This window comes from Nannospalax galili, unplaced genomic scaffold (genome assembly GCF_000622305.1).
Source record: "Nannospalax galili isolate Female #2095 unplaced genomic scaffold, S.galili_v1.0 scaffold1176, whole genome shotgun sequence".
Lineage (NCBI taxonomy): Eukaryota > Metazoa > Chordata > Mammalia > Rodentia > Spalacidae > Nannospalax > Nannospalax galili.
In genome coordinates, this window is record NW_008338883.1 from 1,823,581 (window position 1) to 1,843,066 (window position 19,486).

General features: G+C 43.5%; 1 protein-coding gene across 3 annotated transcripts in view; it reads left to right on the plus strand.

The window, feature by feature from the left end:
• The window catches only part of Glb1 (galactosidase beta 1), a 123,302-nt gene that overhangs the window by 67,413 nt on the left and 36,403 nt on the right, over nt 1–19,486 (plus strand). For all 3 annotated transcript variants that reach the window (XM_008833429.3, XM_029563678.1, XM_029563677.1), the window contains 3 exons: nt 8,668–8,742; nt 11,861–11,950; nt 16,038–16,154. In XM_008833429.3, the coding sequence (XP_008831651.1) occupies nt 8,668–8,742; nt 11,861–11,950; nt 16,038–16,154 (282 nt within the window). The remainder of the gene's footprint in view (nt 1–8,667; nt 8,743–11,860; nt 11,951–16,037; nt 16,155–19,486) is intronic.

Genomic DNA, 19,486 nt, shown 5'->3' on the forward strand with positions numbered 1-19,486 from the left:
GAATTACGGAGTTGTTAGCTGCCATGTGGGTGCTGGGATTTGAACCCGGGTCTTCTGCAAGAACAACCAGTGTTCTTAACCGCTGAGCCATCTCTCCAGCCCCTTGTATGGGTGTTTTACCTGCATGTATATAGGTGCACCACATGCATGAAATTCCCACAGAAGCCAGAAGGTGTTGGATCTTCTGGAACTGGAATTACAGATGGTTATTAGCTTCCATGTAGGTGCTGGGAACTGAACCCAGGTTCTCTGGAAGAGCACCCAGTGTTCTTAACCACTGAGCCATCGCCCCAGCTCCTGCCCTTGTTCTTTATTCCTTCTTCAGCTCAGCCTCCAGCAAGAGCACTCTGCTTGGCCTGAAGACTGCCCTGCAGAATTTCAATTCTCCAGCACACTGCCTAATTTCTATTTGGAGGCGTTTTCTTTATCTTCCTCATTTCCAGAACATGGTTTGTCTGGACTGATGCTTACAACTGTCCTCTTTGAATCCTGCTTCTGACTCCCATTGTTGCTGTTGAGAATTTGCTGTATTCTGTCACCCTTTCAGAGGTCATCTGATCTGTAACTCCAACATTTAGGGGTGGAGAGACAAGCAGATCCTTGAGCTTCCTGGTCAGCCTGCCTCTGGGCTTGGCTGAGTTTGGCTTTGGGGGCTGGAGAGATGACTCAGTAGTTAAGAGCACTGGCTGCTTACAGAGGACCTGGGTTCGGTTCCAAATACCTACTGGCAACTAAGAACAGTCCATAACTCCAGTTCCAGGGGATTTGATGCCCTCTTCTGATCTCCACAGGCATTTTACAAAGTGTGTGTACTTACATACATGCAGAAAAAACAACTCATGCACATAAAAAGAAAATAAATAAGTAAATAAAATTAAAAAAAAAAAAAGAGTTTGGAGCCAGGCACTTGGAGGCAGAGGCAGGTGGATCACTGTGTGTTCAAGGCCAGCCTGGTCTACATAGTGAGTTCCAGGCCAGCTGGGGCTACAGGGAGACTCTGTCTTCAAAAGACCAAAAAAAAGAAAAAGAGTTTGGCTTTGTATATATCATGATGTTGTTTCTCTGTAATGAATCTAACCAAGAATTTGTTTTTATTTAACCTGCTTCGTAGTTTTGGAATTTGCAAGAACTCTAATTAGATGCCTGATAGACCCTCTGTTTCTGGCTTTGTTATTTTATTTTATTTATTTATTTATTTATTTATTTATTTATTTATTTATTTATATTAGTGTTATGCTTGCATGTATGTAAGTGCACCTGTGTCATACAATGCCCACAAAGGACAAAAGATGGTGTCTAATGCCTTGGAACTGGAGTTATGGAAGGTTCTTAGCTGCCATGTGGGTGCTGGAATTTGAACCTGAGTCTTTTGTAAGAACACCTAGCACTCTTAACCACTGAGCTATCTCTCTAGCCCCCTGTGTCTTTTATTTTTTAAAGCAAAATTGAAGTTATTTAAAAAACAGTTTTGGAGCTGGAGAGATGGCACAACCATTAAAGGCTCAAGTTCACAACCAAAAAATAAATTTGGTGGTATTGACGGGGTGTGGCTAGAGAGATGGCTCAGTTTTAGGAGCATACACTGCTCTTGAGAGGACCTGAGTTTGGTTCCCAGCATTTATACTGGGCAGCTCACAGTCACCTACCTAAACTCCAGCTCCAGGGGATCTTATGTCTCTGGCTTCTTTGGGTACCCACTCATGTGCACATGCCCACACACAGACACAGAATTCAATTTTGTATTTGGTATATTTTTATGTGTTACATATGTGTATGTGTGTGTCTCTTGGTATATATATGCATGTGTGTGAGGGTGCCTTCAGAGAAAGAAGGGGGCATCAAATATCTTGGAACTGGAGTTACAGGAGGTTGTAAGCTGCCCAACATGGACTCTGGAAACCAAACTCAGGTCCTCTGCAAGAGCAGTACATGTTCTTTAACCACCAAGCCATTTCTCCAGCTCCTGAAAAACAGTTTTAATATAGAGGGAGGCAGGCTTAGGAAAAGAACAGTACATACCAAAGACATAGATGCTCACTTCTCAAGAGAGTCACCTAATGATACAAAAGTTGGGGTTTTTTTTGGGGGGGGGGCTTGTTTTGTTTGTCTTTTTGAAATAAGTTCTCCCTGTAGCCCCAGCTAGCCTGGAACTCACTATGTAGACCAGGCTGGCCTCATTCTCACAAAAATCCAACCTGCCTCTGCCTCCCAAGTGCTGGGATTAAAGGCCTGCCCAGATATTTTTTTAAAGATAGAGTATCACTATATAGCCCAGGCTGGCCTGGAACTTGCTATATAAACCATGGTGACCTTGAACTTGTGGCCTTCCTTCTGCTTCTGCCTCCCAAATATTGTTTGAGATTACAAGTGTTTGCTACCACGCCCAGCTGTATAGCTTCCTGTTTGCCTGTTTTTCTCTCTGTGTATGTAGTCTGAATGTCTTTATATCTCTCCTTCAGTTCTGTTGTTCCCCTCCCCCACTTTTTTTGTTTTTTGAGACAGGGTCTTCCTGTAGCCTCAGCTAACCTGGAACTTGCTATATAGACCAGGCTAGCCTCAATCTCACAGAGATTTGTCTACCTCTGCCTCCTTAGTGCTGGGATTAGATTAAAGGCATGTGCCACCACACCTAGCTCTATTATTTCCCCTTTAATTTAATAAATTCTGAGGTTAAATCTTTCCATTGAATTATTAAATTATGTTTTTCCTTCTAGAAGTTCATATTGACATTTCTGATGCTGTTTGGTCTTTTTATGTGTGTGTATATATGTGTGTTTGTGTGTGGTGCATGCATAAGAGTATGTGGGTGCTTATGCCCATGCACACACATGCAGAAGCCACAGGAGGAGTTGGGGTGTTTTCCTCCAACTTCTTGCCTTGAGACAGGGTCTCTTACTGAACTGGAAACTTGCTGTTTTGGCCAGGTTGGGTAGCCAGGAAGGGCTCAGGATCCACTTTCTGTGCCCCAGTGCTGGGGTTACAGGCATGCACAGCCATGCACAGCTTTTTACACAAGTGCTGGGGATTCAAATTCAGGTCCTTACACTTGCATAGCAAGTGCTGTCACCTGCTGAGCCAAATCCTCAGTCCCTAGTTAGCCAATTTTTAAGTCTCTTGCTCTTTCCTTCTATGTATGCTCTTTTTCTTTGTTCCTTTAAGCATATTAAAAATATCTCTGATGGGACTGGAGAGACGGCTCAGTGGTTAAGAGCACTGACTGCTCTTGCAGAGGACCTGGGTTTGATTCCCAGCACCTACATGGTGGCTACGAACCGTCCTTAACGCCAATTCTAGGGGAATCCTACGCCCTCTTCTGACCTCCATGGCATTGCACGACACAGGTACACTCACATACATGCAGGCAATACACTCATACACAAAATAAAAATAATAAATAAAATATTTTAAAATAAATAAATAAAAATACATCTCTGTTTGGTAATTCCACCAAAGACTTTCCATGCCTGAGCTGTTCATCGTTGTTTTGTGAGCTCTTGTTTGTGCTGCCTTGTTCCTTATATTTAGATGTGGGCAAGAGGCTTGGCTTCTTGGAACTTTAAGAATTTGGGAGATTTGTGGGGTAGGCAAATTCTTCTAGAGAGAGCTGCTATTTCCTTCTGTCAAATAGGAGGGACCACTAAAGTTTAAATTCCTAGGGATGGGCAGATGGCTCAGTGGGTTGAAAGCTTGAGGCCCTGAGTTCAGAACCCAGGAACCCATATAAAAACTGAACGCAGCAGCACACTTCTACAACCCCAGTACTCCTACAGGCAAGATGGGAGGTGGAGAGAAAAAGACCCCAAGCTTGACTGCCAGCTATTTTGGCTTATGCAGTGGTGAACAAGGAACCTGCCTCAACAAGGTGGAAGGGGAGAACCAATACCTGAGTTTGCCCTCCAACCTCCAAAAGTGCCACACACACACACACACACACACACACACACACACACAAGCAAGCACGCACGCACGCATGCACGCACACATGCATGCACATATTCACACAACGACTTTTAATGAATAAATTAAATTTTTAGCTTGAGGAATTTTTTTTTTTTTTTTTTTTTTGGTCTTTTTGAGACAGGGTCTCCCTGTAGCCCCAGCTGTCCTGGAACTCACTATGTAGACCAGGCTGGCCTTGAACTCACAGAGATCCTCCTGCCTCTGCCTCCCAAGTGCTGGGACTACAGGCGTATGCCACCATGCTCGGCTAGCTTGAGGGAGTTTTGTTCTACAGATGTACTGTGAATTTTGGCTGCAGATATACCTGAAGTCTGATTCTGAATGTGAAATTTTCAAGGGGAATTAAATTTTTTTCCCTTTTTTATTTCTTTGTAACAAATTACCCCAGAACCTAATAACTCAAAGTAAGAAATACTTGAACACTAATTATCTCACAGATTCTGAGGACAAAAAAAAAAAAATCTAAGAACAACTTACCTGTTCTATTTAAATTCCTAGAGTTCAGCTGGGCATGCTGGTGCACACCTGAAATCCTAGCACGTGTGAAATGGAGGCAGGAGGATCAGTAGTTCAAGGTCAGCCTGTGTTTCATAGTGAGTTCAAGATCAACTTGAACTGCATGAAACCCTGTCTAATTAATTACTTAATTTCCTAGAGTTCTTTAAAAATTTATTTTAAAAGCAATTTATGTAGTGTTTTGTCAATATCACCAAGGTGCCATTCTGCTGCTCTAAGATTTCCATTGTTTCTTGTGAGAAATCAGCTGTTCATTATTGGTGTTCCTTTTGTGGTAATAGCTCAGTTTTTCCCTAACTGCTTTTAACAATTTTCTACTCAGGGACTGGAGAGATGGCTCAGTGGTTAAGAGCACTGGCTGCTCTTGCGAAGGACCTAGGTTTGGTTCCCAGCACCCATATGGTGGCTAACAACCATCTCTAACTCCAGTTTCAGAGAATCAGATACCCTCTTCTGACCTCCCTGGACATTGCACAACACAGACGCACTTACATTCATGCAGGCAATACACTCTTACACATAAAATAAAAATAATAAAATATTGAAAAAAAACAATAATTTTCTATTCAGGGGCTGGAGAGATATCTCAGCAGTAAAGAGCACTGGCTGCTCTTGCAGAGGACCCAGGTTTGGTTCCCAGCATCTGCATGGTGGCTAACTGTCTGAAACTCCTTTTCCAGGGAATCCATTGCCTTCTTCTGGTCTCCATGGGCATTGAATGCATGGGTGCACTTATATACATGTAGGCAAAACACACACATAAAATTTAATTAATTTTTGTAAAAAGAAAAAAATTAAGACAGAACTCTTTAAAAAGGTCATAAATTTGGGCTGGAGAGATAACTCAGTGATTAAGAGCACTGACTGCTCTTACAGACGACCCAGGTTCCATTCCCAGCACCAACATGGCAGCTAACAACCATCTGTAATTCCAGTTCCAGGGGATCCAATGCCCTCTTCTGACCTCCACAGGCATTGCATGACACAGGTGCACCTACATACATACAGGCATTACACTCACAAACATAAAATAAAAATAATAAAATATTTTTAAAAGGTCATAAATTTATCTAAGAGTACATACAAAATAAAACTCACCACTGCCTCATCAGGACTTGGCAGGGAGGAACAAGGCTTTGCCCTGTAGATTTATGGTCAAAGTGTTAACCATGTCTGGTTGAGTTTTACCCACACCAAAGAGAGTACCTTAGAAAATGCAAATGTTATGAGTTTTGTCATGCCTTGAAGATTCATATGTGAAGGGCTGCCTGGGTCCTCTCCACTGGGTACAGTCTTATTCAGCCTGCTAGGAAGCCATTCTCTCTGGAGCCCATGGCTGGGAAAGATAGTGTCCTTCCCTGTCTCTGTTCACCTGTATCTTTGACATTGACTCAAATGGAGAGACTTTCCACTCCCTAAGTCTTTGGTGAAGAAGGAGCCAGGCAGAGCTGCACGTTGCAACTGCCACTCAGTTGTTCATGCAAGCAAATATTTTTAATAAGAAATCAGCTACTTACATAGCTATAAAGCCTCCTGAGAAAGACCACTAAGGGCCAGGGATGTAGCTCAGTGGTAGAGTTCTTGCCTAGCATGTGCAAGGCCCTGGGTGTGATTCCCCAGCACTGGAGGGGAAAAAAAAAAAAAAAAAAAAAAAAAAAGGCCACTAAATATTTTAAAGCAGGAAGATTCTGTTTTCTAAACAAGAAAGAAAGAAGGAACAAGAGAAAGAGAGGAGAGGGGAAGAGAGAAAAATTGGAAGTGATGTTCACACAGTAAGCTGCGATCCAATCATCTGTTGTGAAGATGGTTCCCCTCACAGCTCTCTCTTAGCCACTGGTCAGATACTTGGGGTCCCCCAGGTTCATCTTTGCATGGCCCTCTGTCCATTCTCCCTTACAGTTTGTATGCAGCCTCAGCACCTGCATGGGTGCAGCCTCCCCCACCACTGATGACTGCCACGGAGACGCCTCTTGCATTTTTCATAGATTGGTTGATTTTTTTTTAAAAAAATTATTTTTTTATTTTATGTGTATGAGTGTATTGCCTGTATGTATGTGTATACACCCATGTTGATTTTTTAAAGATATTTTTATTTTATGATTTTTTTGATGATGTGCATATGTGTGTGTGTTTGTGCACATGCATTCAGTGCTGGAATTACAGGTCACGTGAGCCACTGACATAAGTGCTGGGAATTAAACTCTGGTCATTTGAAAGGGCAGTATACAGTCTTAACCACTGAGCCATCTCTCCACACCATTGATTGGTTTTTTTTTTTTTTTTCTTTTGGTCTTTTCGAAACAGGTCTCCCTATAGCCCCAGCTGGCCTGGAACTCCATATGTAGACCAGGCTGGCCTTGAACTCACAAAGATCTGCCTGCCTCTGCCTCCCAGCTCCTGGGATTAAAGGTATATGCCATTACGCCCAGCCCTTGATTGATTTTTTTTTTTTTTAATTTTTATGGGGTCTGGAGAGATGGCTCAGTGGTTAAGAGCACTGACTGCTCTTGCAGACCTCTGCGGCACTGCACGATACAGGTACACTCACATACATGCAGGCAATACACTCATAAGATCATAAGATCTCCTGGAACTGGAGTTGCAGATAGTTGTTAGCCGCCATGTGAGTGCTGGGAACCAAACCCAGGTCCTCTGCAAGAGCAGCCAGTGGTCTTAACCGCTGAGCCATCTCTCCAGCCCCAAGACTACTCTCTTGAACATCTCATTCATAAGTATTGGTGCCACCCTGTAATCTACTTGGTCATAATATATCCTACTTGGAAACTCCAGGTGACCACAGACTTTTCTAAGAGCTGATATACCTAGTAGTAGTCTGACTGACTCTCTTTCCTCCTCTATGTATGTAAATATATGTATATATGTTTATAGTTTGTATTTAATAATATTTTACTTCTATGATTATTTTGTGTGTGAGAAAGACAATGTGTGCCATGTATGTACACATGTATGTGAGTATGCATGCCCACGCACATGTGGGTGGAGGCCAGAGGAGGACATTGGATGGTCTGCTCTGAGATTCTTCAGCCTTATTCCCTTGAGACAGAGTCTCCTACTGAACCTGGAACTAGGCTGGCAGCAAGCAAGTCCCAGCAAGGTTACAGGTGCACACCACCATGCCTGGCTTTTTTCTTTTTGCATGGATGCTGGGATTCGAATTCAGGTTCTCATGCTTGTGCAGCAAACACTGTTACACAATGGGTCATCACCTCAGTTACAAAATCCAGAATTATTTGTTTTGCCATTTGTATTCTTGCCCTCTTATGTGCAGTGTACATGTGTGCTGTATGTGTGACGTGTATGTTCTCTAAGACACCGGAGGATTGTACACAGCATGAGTCTTCTTTAAACTTTTTGTTTTATGTGTATGAGTGGTTTGCCTGCATACATGCAAGTGCTCCTGTGTCGTGAAATGAAGTTATAGACAGTTGTTAATCGCAACGTGTGTGCTGGGAACTGAACCTGGGTCCTCTGCAAGAGCAGGAATGCTCTTAACCACTGAGCCATCTCTTCGGCCTCAACAGCATGACTCTTTACCCCTAAATAGTTACTACATGCTTTCCAAGAACTTGTAGAAATATTCTCTCTAGTTACTGGATGTGGTGGTGTATACCTCTAATCCTGGTACACAGGAAGCTAAGGTAGGAAAATTGTGAGTTTGAGGATAGCTTGGTTACATAGTGAGATCCTGTTTAAAACACACACACACAATTCTTTCAAATAATTGCAACAAATTTAACATTGAAACAAGGCACCTCCCTACCATCTGCCTTCTGGTTCAGTGCTGTCAGACCTCTAGTGTCATCATGATCATTGTGTGGTTTTGCTTTTTTGTTTTAAAGTCTTTTGCTCTGTAATTATTGGGATGATTCCCAGAATTTAAAACACAAGTACACACTTAGACATAAACACTTTGCCAGCAGCTCTTTGGAAGGACTCTCTTGTTTCTTACGTGTGTGTGGTGGTCAGAGAAAAGGGGCTAGAGTCGGTCTGTCCTTCCACCGTATGGGCTATGGGGATTGAACTCAGGTCATCAGCCTTGGCAGCAAGCACCCTTATCTGCTGGCCCCTCATTTGAGTCTTTGAACTTCCTTTTGAAAAATGAATTTTGTGGATGGATATATAAAGATTTAACAGCTTTTTCTTTCTTCTCTTCCCTACTCTTCTCTATAGTTTAAAGAAGTCCCAGAAGGTCCTATCCCACCATCTACACCAAAGTTTGCATATGGAAAAGTCGCTCTGAAAAAGGTAAAAAAGTGTTGTGGCTTAGTAGGTAGAGTGCTTGCTGAAGCTTGTACAGAGCCCTGAGTTCCATCTCCAGCACTGCATAAACCAGGCGTGGTGATACCCACCTATAATCCCAGTATTCAGGTGGTAGAGGCAGGAGGATCAGGAGTTCAACGTCATCCTTGGCTACACAGTGACTTTGAGGTCAGCCTGAACTACATAATAAGACCCTGTCTCAAAAAATAAATCAGAGCCTACAGCAAGTCAGATGGGGTGAGGAAGTAGAATGTTAGCCACAGTGAGTGAAAGTGTCACGCTGGCCAGGGCTTGCTAGTTTTCTGTGAATTTGTTTTCTGGGAGCCTGGTGGGGTAGGTGATGTTTCTAGGGTGAAGGGAGAGATGAAAGATGAGAAGATACGGATGCATGCTGACAGGATGTGCCAAGAGTACAGGTAGAGTAGGACACGCTCTTGGGCCAGTCTGGCGATTTTGGTTCAATTCTGGTCATCAAAGATAGTGCTGGGGCAGCTGCCAAAGTGAAATCCTGCTTCATTATTCTGACCAGCGAGGCTCCCATCATTCACCCCTTAAGATTTTTTCTTTTAGTACATTTATTCTTGTGGTGGCCCAAGTGGAGCCAGAGGACCACTCAAGGAGTCAGTTCTCTCCTTCTGCCATGTGGGTCCCAAAATCCAACTCCGTTTGTCAGACATACAGAAAATGCCCATCTCTGCTGAGCTGTCTTTCCAGTTCCATTTACCCTTTTTTTAAGGAGTTCCTCCAAGCCACAAGAATTTTGATATCTCTGCCCTAAATTAGACCTTTTACCCTAAAAATCATATCCTAACTTATGTGGCTTATGGAATAATGGGACATCAGAGGAAAAATCTAGAAATTAATCATTTATGATTTAAGATCATTTTATTCCGGGAAAAGAAGAGGAGAGTGTTACTTAATAGTCCGAGGGAGCAATGTCCCAAAATTGGTTTGTTTTGACCCTCTGTTTCTTCAGGTTTTCCCCTCTCCCCATCCCTAACTCCTACATGTTCACTCACAAGAGAAAGAAGAAGAAAAAACATGAACCGTCATTTATTTCTTAAGAATCTCAAGATTCTAAAATAGCATCATAAGTTCTTATCTTGAAGCCAAACACCAAACACAGTAGTGTAACATTTCCATCCGAGAAGCCCTCTGACCCTCTGGTTGGCTGGCAGTGCTATTGTAAAATTTTCCACTCAGTGTCACATACAGGTGCCTCGTTCTACAAAGAATGTGGTCTCTGATAGGAATCTCTCCTTAAATTAATCAGGCTTTGAATCACACTTGGGAAGAGGCGCCCTCTACTCATATGTTCATCACTGTAGCTACTTAAGAAAAAGATTGGTTGATTTTAGAACAGTGAAAATGTCCTTTTATGTGACATAAAATAACAAATGTTTAAAACAATACTGCTGAAATTTAAAAGCATAACCCAAAAATGTAGCTTAGTGTGGTGAAAGAAAATCCTCAAATTGGTCATGGTGGCTCATACATATAATCCTGGCACTTAGGAGGCTGAAGCAGGAGGATAGCTGTGAGTTTGAGAACAGTCTGGACTATATAGCAGGTTCCAGGCAGCCTGTGCTAGAGTAAAATCTTGTCTTAAAGACACAAGGTGTGTTGGTGTATGCCTGATTTCAGCATGGAGAAGTGGAAGCCAGGGGATTAGATGTTCAAGGTCATTCTCTGCTACACAGAGTTCAGGCTAGCCTTGGCTACGTGAGACCCCGTCTCAAAATTTGAAGAAAGAACTGGAGAGATAACTCACTGGTTGAGAGCACTGGCTGCTCTTGCAGAGGACCCAGGTTCAGTTTCCAGTACCCACATGGCAGCTAACAAGTATCTATAACTTCAGTTCTAGGGGTTCAAATGCCCTCTTCTGGCCTCCTCTGGCATTGCACATATGGATGCACTTACATACATGCTGGTAAAACATACACATAAGCTAAAAAAAAAAATTTTAATTTAAGTGTGTGTGAGAGGGTCTATGTTGGTATACTTGTGGAGGTCAGAGGACAATTTGCCCAAGTCATGACGCGGGTTCAGACATAAACCGCATAAGATCCAAAGAGGGTAAAGTAACTGTGGAATGAGGACACAGCATGGTTGTGCAGATCTAACTGTAGAGTGATTTGCCTCTAGCTACTGTCTTTGCATCAGAGTTCTTTCACTAGAAAATGTGGTACAGAGCTTTGCAGAGGAGGCAACCATCACACCTTGGATCTCATTAATTTTGAGGCCTTTAGAGATGCTCTGAGCAAGCTGTATTTCTGAATGGGTGTGCTTGAAACTTTTTAACACTACCATCATTTACATTTTCATCAGGAGTTAGGAGCTGTTTGCAGAATGTGGCGGTGCACGCCTTTAATCCCAGCACTGGGGAAGCAGAGGCAGGCAGATCTCTGTGAGTTCTAGGCCGGTCTGGTCTACATAGTGTGTTTCAGGTTAGCCAGGGCAACACAGTGAGACCCTGTCTCAAAAAAACAACAACAAAAAAAAAACCCCAGTACCTGGGGTTTCAACTGAATGGTTGAGCACTTGTTCAGCATGTCCGAGGCCAGAGTTCAATCTCAGCACAGTGAAAAAAGCTAAAGGAAAGAAGAAAGAGAGGGAGGGAGGAAGGAAAGAAGGAATAAAAAATAAATAAATAAATAAACAAATAAATGGGGGTGTGGGTGCTGGGCATATAGCTTATTTGGTAGTGTGCTTGTCTAGCATGCAGAAAGCCCTGGGTTTAACCCCTAGCACCAGGTAAACTGGACATGGTGACACACACCTGTAATCCTACCATTTGGAGGTTAAGACAGGAAGACCAGAAGTTCAAAGTCACCCTTGGCTACGTAGCAAGTTGAGGCCTGCCTGGCAGACATGAGACCCTATCTCAAAAAGAAGAAATAAAGAGAGACAGCAGGTAGGGAGTAGGGAGGCATGGGAGGAATGGTGGGGTGAATAAGGTCATAGGTGACTGTGAAGCAATTTGACATGGAATTTGGACAATTAACATTTATTGAAATGTCGCTGATAATTTAGACACCATATCAACCCTCTAATGACTGGTGACGTGTTGGTGATAGTGAGCCCTGTTTTTGCTTCTTTTCAGTTCAAGACAGTGGCTGCAGCTCTGGATCTCCTGTGTCCCAATGGGCCTGTGAAAAGCCTGTATCCCTTGACATTCGTCCAGGTGAAGCAGGTAGGTAAGCCTCCACTGGCAAAATGGTGCTTCCATACAGTTATTAGTCATCCATGGAAAAACGCTATGTTAATACTGAGAAAAGGCAATTCAAAGCTAGGGATATAGCTTAGTTGGTAAAATACTCACCTGACATGCCATAAAGCCCTGGGTTCTATCCCCAGCACTGCATAAACCAGGCCTGGTGGCACATGCCTGTAATCCCAGCAGGTGGGAAGTAGGGCAGAGGGATCAGAATTTCAAAGTCATCTTCGGCTATATAGTACAAGGTCAGCCTGGGCTTCATGAGTCCCTGTCTCAGAGGAAAAAAAAAAAAAAAAAGGCCTGGTGTAGTGGGCACATTTTTAATTCCGAACTTCAGAAGCAGAGGCAGGTGACTCTCTTGAGATCAAGGCCTGCATGATGTACATAGGTGAGCTCCAGGTCAGCCAGGGCTACACAGTGAGATCCTGTCTTTAAAAAAAAAGTCAATTTAACTGTTGGTTCTTGGTTAACTCAGTGGTACAAGGCTGTGTGTTTGGCAGCCTGGGTTCTTAGAAGTTTTTTTCCTCCTCTTGACAAGAATTCGTCTTATGTTCAGTCTCTCTCTCTCTCTCTCTCTCTCTCTCTCTCTCTCTCTCTCTCGTGTGTGTGTGTGTGTGTGTGTGTGTGTGTGCGCGTGTGTGTGTGTGTGTGTGTGTGTGTGTGTGTGTGCGCGCGTGTGTGTGTGTGTGTGTGTGTGTGTGAGATCTCTGGGCACTACCTATTTTTAGAAGTTTTTCTCAACTTGTTATTTTGGAACTTTTCACCCTGTCCACTTCTCATCATCTGAATCCCCCAGGTAGCAGCACTTCCTTCTCTTGCTTTGTTTTTCCCTCTGTGCTGTGCTGCTTTTTTTCTTTTCAACCATTCACAGATGTTATCTTCAGCCCACAATACTGCAGGATATACCTGTCAAAGACAAGGACATCATCCTATATGACCAAGTGCTGTGGTCACACTTCAAATTTATAGTAGCATCTATTATTTAATATGTATTCTCTGCTCAGGTGTTCTGAACTGCCCAGTAATAACTTTATTTATTTATTTTTACTTTATGTCTATGTGTATTTTGCCTGCATGTATGTAAATGCACCACATGTGTATAATGCCCATGGAGGCCACAAGAGGGAGTCAGTTTCCCCTGGAACTGGAGTTATGGATGATTGTTAGCTGCCATGTGGGTACTGGGAACTGAGCCTGGATCCTCTGCAAAAGCAGCCAGTACTCTTAACCACAGAGCCATCTCTCCAGCCCCCAGTGATACCTTTTAAAGTTCTTTTTTTTTTTTTTTAATCTTCCTCCCTTTAAATTCTTTTTTTTCAGTTTGTTTTTATTGAATTTTTCTATTTTTCAAAATCTTTTTTTAAATATTTTATTATTTTTATTTTTTGTGTATGAATGTTATGCCCGCATGTAGGTAAGTTCACCCGTGTCATGCAATACCCTCAGAGGACAAAAGAGGCTGTCGGATCCCCTGGAACTGGAGTTACAGACAGTTGTTAGCTGCCATGTGGGTGCTGGGATTCGAACCTGGGTCTTCTGCAAGAACAGTTAGTGTTCTTAACCACTGAGCCATCTCTCCAGCCCCTGTTTTTCAAATTGTTTTAAATCTAGTTTCCAACCTGTGATCTCATTCCATTTAATTATGACATCTCCTTTGTCTTTTCTCACCTGGAACTGTTGCTAGTTTTCTTTGTGAAGGTGAGTTTTGTTTTTGTTTTGTTTTGAGACACCATGTTTCCCAGGCTAGGCTGGAACTTACTGTGTAGCCCAGACTGGCCTCCAGTTCTCTATCCTCCTGCCTCTACCTCCCGCATGCCAGGATTATGTATGTGCCATCTTGCCCAGATTGACATGGACAGTTTTTGAAGAGTTGAGGCTATTTCTAGACAGTTCCTCCCTATCAGACTCAGTAAAATACCTTTAGTATGAACACAGAGGGGACATGTCTTCAGGTGTGGCACCAGGATGCCCATCAAGTTCCTTTGTCCCTTTGTTGTCATCACTTAGTTGGGATCTCAGCCCCACTTTCAGCAAGGTTAACCTACCTGAGCCTTCCTTTCGACTTCTGTCAGAGCCCAGACAAGGTGTCCTAATAACAGCATGGCTAATCTTAGCTTGGTATTTGCCACCAGTTGCTATTTTTACATTTGTTTTGTTCTGACAATTGTTTTGTAGTCAGGCAAGGGGGTGTTGAGCCCCACACAAGACCAACTTCTTCACTGCCATTGCCTGAGGGTCACTCTCCAGTCTCTTCCCACACTGGAATAGATTTTTGCTTTCACTTAACAGGGCCTAGGATGCCTGGACAGTTGGTAGCCATTGCTCTGAGGCTGTTTTCTGCTCCCTGCCCACAGTTCTGCTCAGAACTGGGTGGGACTCCCATGCCCCCACTGTCTCAGGTCTGGGACAACCCACACGCTTCTTTCCTGTTCAGTTGTGGGATGCACAGGCTGCAAGAGTGGGACCCAACCTGGTGCCTCTGCAGACTGACCCCTCCCTGACTCCTGAATCCTCAGCCAAGTCTGTGCAGAGAATACTTAGTTTCCTCTACTCCTGGAAGCCCTGCTCAGTGTTTTCCTCAACCTCTGAGTTAGTACTAAACTGATCAGTCATTCATAGAAGGATACATACATACATACATATATCCATACATACATATGCACATAAGACTATAGGTAGGTAGGTAAATACATATATATATGCATATATACATACATATGAACATAGGTAGATAGGCAGGCAAGCAGACAAAGTGGGACAGAATTTGGGGTGTGACAGGCAGATGTTCTTGTGCTTGAAGGTTTGCATGGGGCCTGTTCCTGCAACACAGAAGGTAGGCTAACTCTACTCACAAATCACCTTTCTACTTTGGGCCCTAGAGACAGGAGACTTTTTCCCTGTTCCACACTGACTTTGTTTGGATTCTTTTTGGCAACTTGGGCTTTTGCCCCTGTTTATACTCACTAATATCCACAGCATGAAGTAAATGGGCAAAGTTAGTAACTGGTCCTGTGAGTGCTGAGGCTGGTAGAGGCGTCCCCTTAGGATGAAGGATGGAAGCATCTAAAGATAACTTCCAGGCTGGGGACATAGCTCAGTTGTAGAGTGCTGCCTAGCCAGCACAAAGCCCTGTGTTTGATCCCCAGAACCACACAAAACTAAGTTTGGTGGTGGTGCATATCTATAATCTCAACACTTGGAAGTAGAGGCAGGAGGATCAGAAGTTGAAGATCATTCTTGGCTACATAGAGTTTGAGGTCAGCCTGGGCTACATGAGATCCTGTCTCAAAAAGTAAAAATAAAGTAACTTCTGACTAGGTGGCAGTTACCCTCTGTAGTGCTGCCCACCCCCAACTCTCTCTTTTTCCCCCTGTTGATTTGCTTTAAATAGTTTCAGATTGAGTCTTGTTTTGTACCTTAGGGCAGATTCAACCCAGGAACCTGGTAATGGAGAATGTTTCATTGAGCAGAACTTGGTGTTTGTCTTGTGTTTGGGGGTTTTCTTGTTGTTGTTGTTTTTAATAATTATTACTTTTTTGTTTGTTTGTTTATCATGTGTGTGTGTGTGTGTGTGTGTGTGTGTGTGTGTGTGCACGCGCCTGCCCCAGCACACATGTGGAGGTTAGACGACAGCTTTTAGGGGTCAGTTCTTTCCTTCCACCATGTGGGTTCTGGGGATCAAACTCAAGCAGCTTTACCTGCTGAGCCATCTCTCAGGCCCTTGATTTTGATTTTGTTTTTTTGTTTTGCTTTGTTTTGTTTTTAGTTAACATTCGTAACTTCTGACATAGAGGATGTGATTCCTGGGTCATTCTGGGCAACGACTTAACCTTTTCTCTGCTGGTGGCAGACAGTTCCTTGCAGCTTATTATTAGAATGGCTCTTTAAAGATCTAAAAAATCAAGGCAGTTCCCTTCCTGCAACTTGAATTTGACTGTGGGTAGGGGAAGTTTTTCATTCCTTATGGTTTTCAGAATGTTGTTTCATCCAGATCAAGGGCAATCAAGTTCTCAGTGAGCACACTTCAAGAGTGATACAATTTTTTGTATTCTTTTCTGACCAGTATTTTGGGTTTGTGCTGTACCGTACAACACTGCCTCAGGACTGCAGTAATTCCACATCTGTTTTATCTACATCCTTCAATGGCATCCACGATCGGGCCTATGTAGCTGTGGATGGGGTAAGTGTTGCCTTTGAGCCATACATTTCTGCCTTAATGGGGGAGCATGAATAGTCTGCACATAGTAACATGGCATTTGAAGCTCTTGTCATCTCTCTAGCCTCAGCCTGTACCCCTCCTCCTGATGTCCCTTGGCTGTACCCCTTGCTCACTGCTATGACCCTCCCACACACCCCACGCCCACCTCAACCCAAGGGCTATGCTACAAAACCCACCCTCTGGGAATCCCTGGGCCTCCAGTTCCCTGACTGAGCTCAGCACATCATCCAGGCTTTCTCTATTCCTTAGGGACAGTATCCATGTCAGCTTGGTACCAGTCACCCCACAAAGTACATCGAACTCAGTGTCTCATCATGAACAAGAAGTTGTAGTCTAAACAGTTGCTCATGACAATTGTATCTAAAATGCACCAAGAACTTTGTTTCCCAGCAAAATGCAGATACATTTTAAGACACCCACTCCAACATCCAGCTTGATGGCACAGGCCTATAAACCCAACTGAAATGCAAGGTCCAGGCTTGCCTACTTACATGGTGAAACTGTTTCCAAAAAACAAATAAGAAAATATATCAGTAGTCAGGGGCCAGCAGAATGGCTCAGGAGGTAAAGGCACTTGCTGCCAATCTGTACAAACAGAGTTCAATCTCTGGGCCCCACATGGTGAAAGGAGAGAACTGACTCTTATAAGTTGTCCTCTGACCTCCGCACATGGGCCATGGCATGTGTGTGCACACATTCGCAATAATAAATGTAACAATAATTTTAAAAGCTATCTACTGCCATTCATTTTTCTCATCGAAATAGTTATATACAAAGACACATGAGATTTTCCTGACCAAGAAAATTTGTTCAGAAAAGTTTTAGGGTTTTTCCTTTGTTTTGTTTTGTTTGAAACAGGGTCTCCTGCAGCCCAGGCGGCCCTCAAACTTGCTATGTATCCAGTGCCAGCTTTGAACTCCCGATCTTCCTGCCTCTACCTCCCGACTGCTGGGATTACAGGTCTGCACCACCACATCAAACTCAGAAAAGTTTATATTAAAATATGGCTGGGCCGGGCATGGTGGCACACGCCTGTAGTCCCAGCACTTGGGAGGCAGAGGCAGAGGCAGGCGGATCTCTGTGAGTTCAAGGCCAACCTGGTCTACATAGTGAGTTCCAGGACAGCTGGGGCTACAGGGAGACCCTGCTTCAAAAAGACCAAAAAAAAAAAAAAAAAAATGGCTGGGAAGATAGCTTGGCTTGCAAGTATGAGGACCTGAGTTCAGATCCCCAGCTTGCAAACAAACAAACCAGGTGTGGCAGCATGCATTTATAATCCCAGTGCTGGGGAGGCAGTGGATCCCTAGGATTCCTTGGCCAGCCAGCCTAGCCTACATGGCATGTTCAAGATCAATACGAAGATGGGCCGGGCGTGGTGGCACATGTCTTAGATACCAGCACTTGGTAAGTAGAAGCAGGCAGATCTCTGTGAGCGTGAGGCCAGTTTTTGAGGAATGACATCAGAAGTTGTCCTCTGGTCCTCTGACCTACATACATTCACATGTGCACTTATACCCATGTGCACTCTGACATGAACGCACAGACGTATGTACACACACACACACACACACACACACACACAGAGTTTCATTCTTTCGTAATAGCAGCTTTAATTTCAGTGGGAACAAGTTTCTGAGCCTCGATGCTACTCTTGTGGTAATTTCCTGACTTCCGTTTGTAGGAGTTGTCTTAGTGAACTGTGGTCATTGTAACACCGGTCTAGAAAATAATCTTTGAAAAACTTAGGAATCTGTGGCTGATAAAATGCCTGTTGTTTTCCTTCATTCTGTTACATAATTTCTGTGGTTAGTACACCCCATCAGGTATCTTGAGGTGAGACTACTCTACCTAACTCTTGATTTTATCTGTTACCTGATTTTATCTGATTTTATCTTACCTCTCCATGTTATTTAGAAAGTATTACTTTATGCCTGACTTGTGCTGTGAATGAAGCAATTCTAACAGGAATCCTCCCCTAGAAATTTGCCTCTGTCTTGTTCCTTTAAAAATAGACACCCCAGGTGGGCATGGTGGCACATGCCTTTAGTCTTGGCACTCGGGAGGCAGAGGCAGGCAGGTCTCTGTGAGTTCAAGGCCATCCTGGTCTAAAAAGCAAGTTCCAGGCCAGCTGGTGCTACAGGGAAACCCTGTCTCAAAAAGACCAAAGAAAAAAAAAAAAAAAAAAAAAGACTTGTGGCTAGAGAGATGGCTTGGCAGCAGTTAAGAACACTGGCTGCTCCTGCAAAGGATCCAGGTTCGATTCCCAGCACCCACATGGCAGCTAACAACCATCTGTAACTCCAATTCCAGGAGATCTGACACCCTCTTCTGTCCTCCTCAGGCACTACATGACATGGGTGCACTTATATACATGCAGGCATGACTCTCATGTACATTAAAAAAAAATAGACACTCAGGAGCCAGATGTGGTAGCCCAGGCCTGTAAGCTCAACACTTGGGAAGTAGAGGCAGTATCTTAGTTACTTTCTATTGTTGTGTTAAAAGCACAGACTAAAACCAAGTTGGGGAGGAAAGGGTTTATTTTATCTTACATCTCTCAGGTCATAGCTAATCACTGAGGGAAGCCAAGGCAGGAACTCAGGGCTAGAATGTGGAGGCAGGAGCTGAAACACAGACCATGGAGGAATGCTGCCTATTCACTTGATCCTCCTGGCCTGTGTTCAGCCTGCTTTCTTATACAATATAGGACCACCTGCCCAGGGGTGGCACGCCCACAGCGGACTGGTCCTTCCACATTACTCAACAATCAAGAAAATGCCCCACAGATATGGCCATAGGCCAATCCAATGGAGAAAATTACTCAATTGAGGTTCCCTCTACCCAGGTGTAGCAAGTTGATACACCAGAAGCTATCCAGCACAGGCAGAAACATCACAGGTTCAAGGCTAGCACTGGATATACACTAAGCTCAAATAAATAAATAAATGAAACAAAAAAAGGATAAAGGGGCCAGGTGTGGTGGCGCACACCTTTAGTGGAGGCAGAGGCAGGCGGATCTCTGTGAGTTTGAGCCCAACCTGGTCTACATAGTGAGTTGCTGGTCAGGTGGGGCTACAGGGAGACCCTGTATCAAAAAGACGAAAAAAAAAAGAAAGAAAGATAAATTAAAAAACTGAATTGATACCCAGGTCAGGCAAGTTCAAGCCCAACCTGAGTTATATAGTAGATCTTGTTTCAGATAAAGGAATCACACAGCATAACATTCCAAGGCATGGAAACCAGCCTAGCCCTTTGTGTGTTCTATGTTTGTGTAGCAGTTTTCCTGTAAAGGA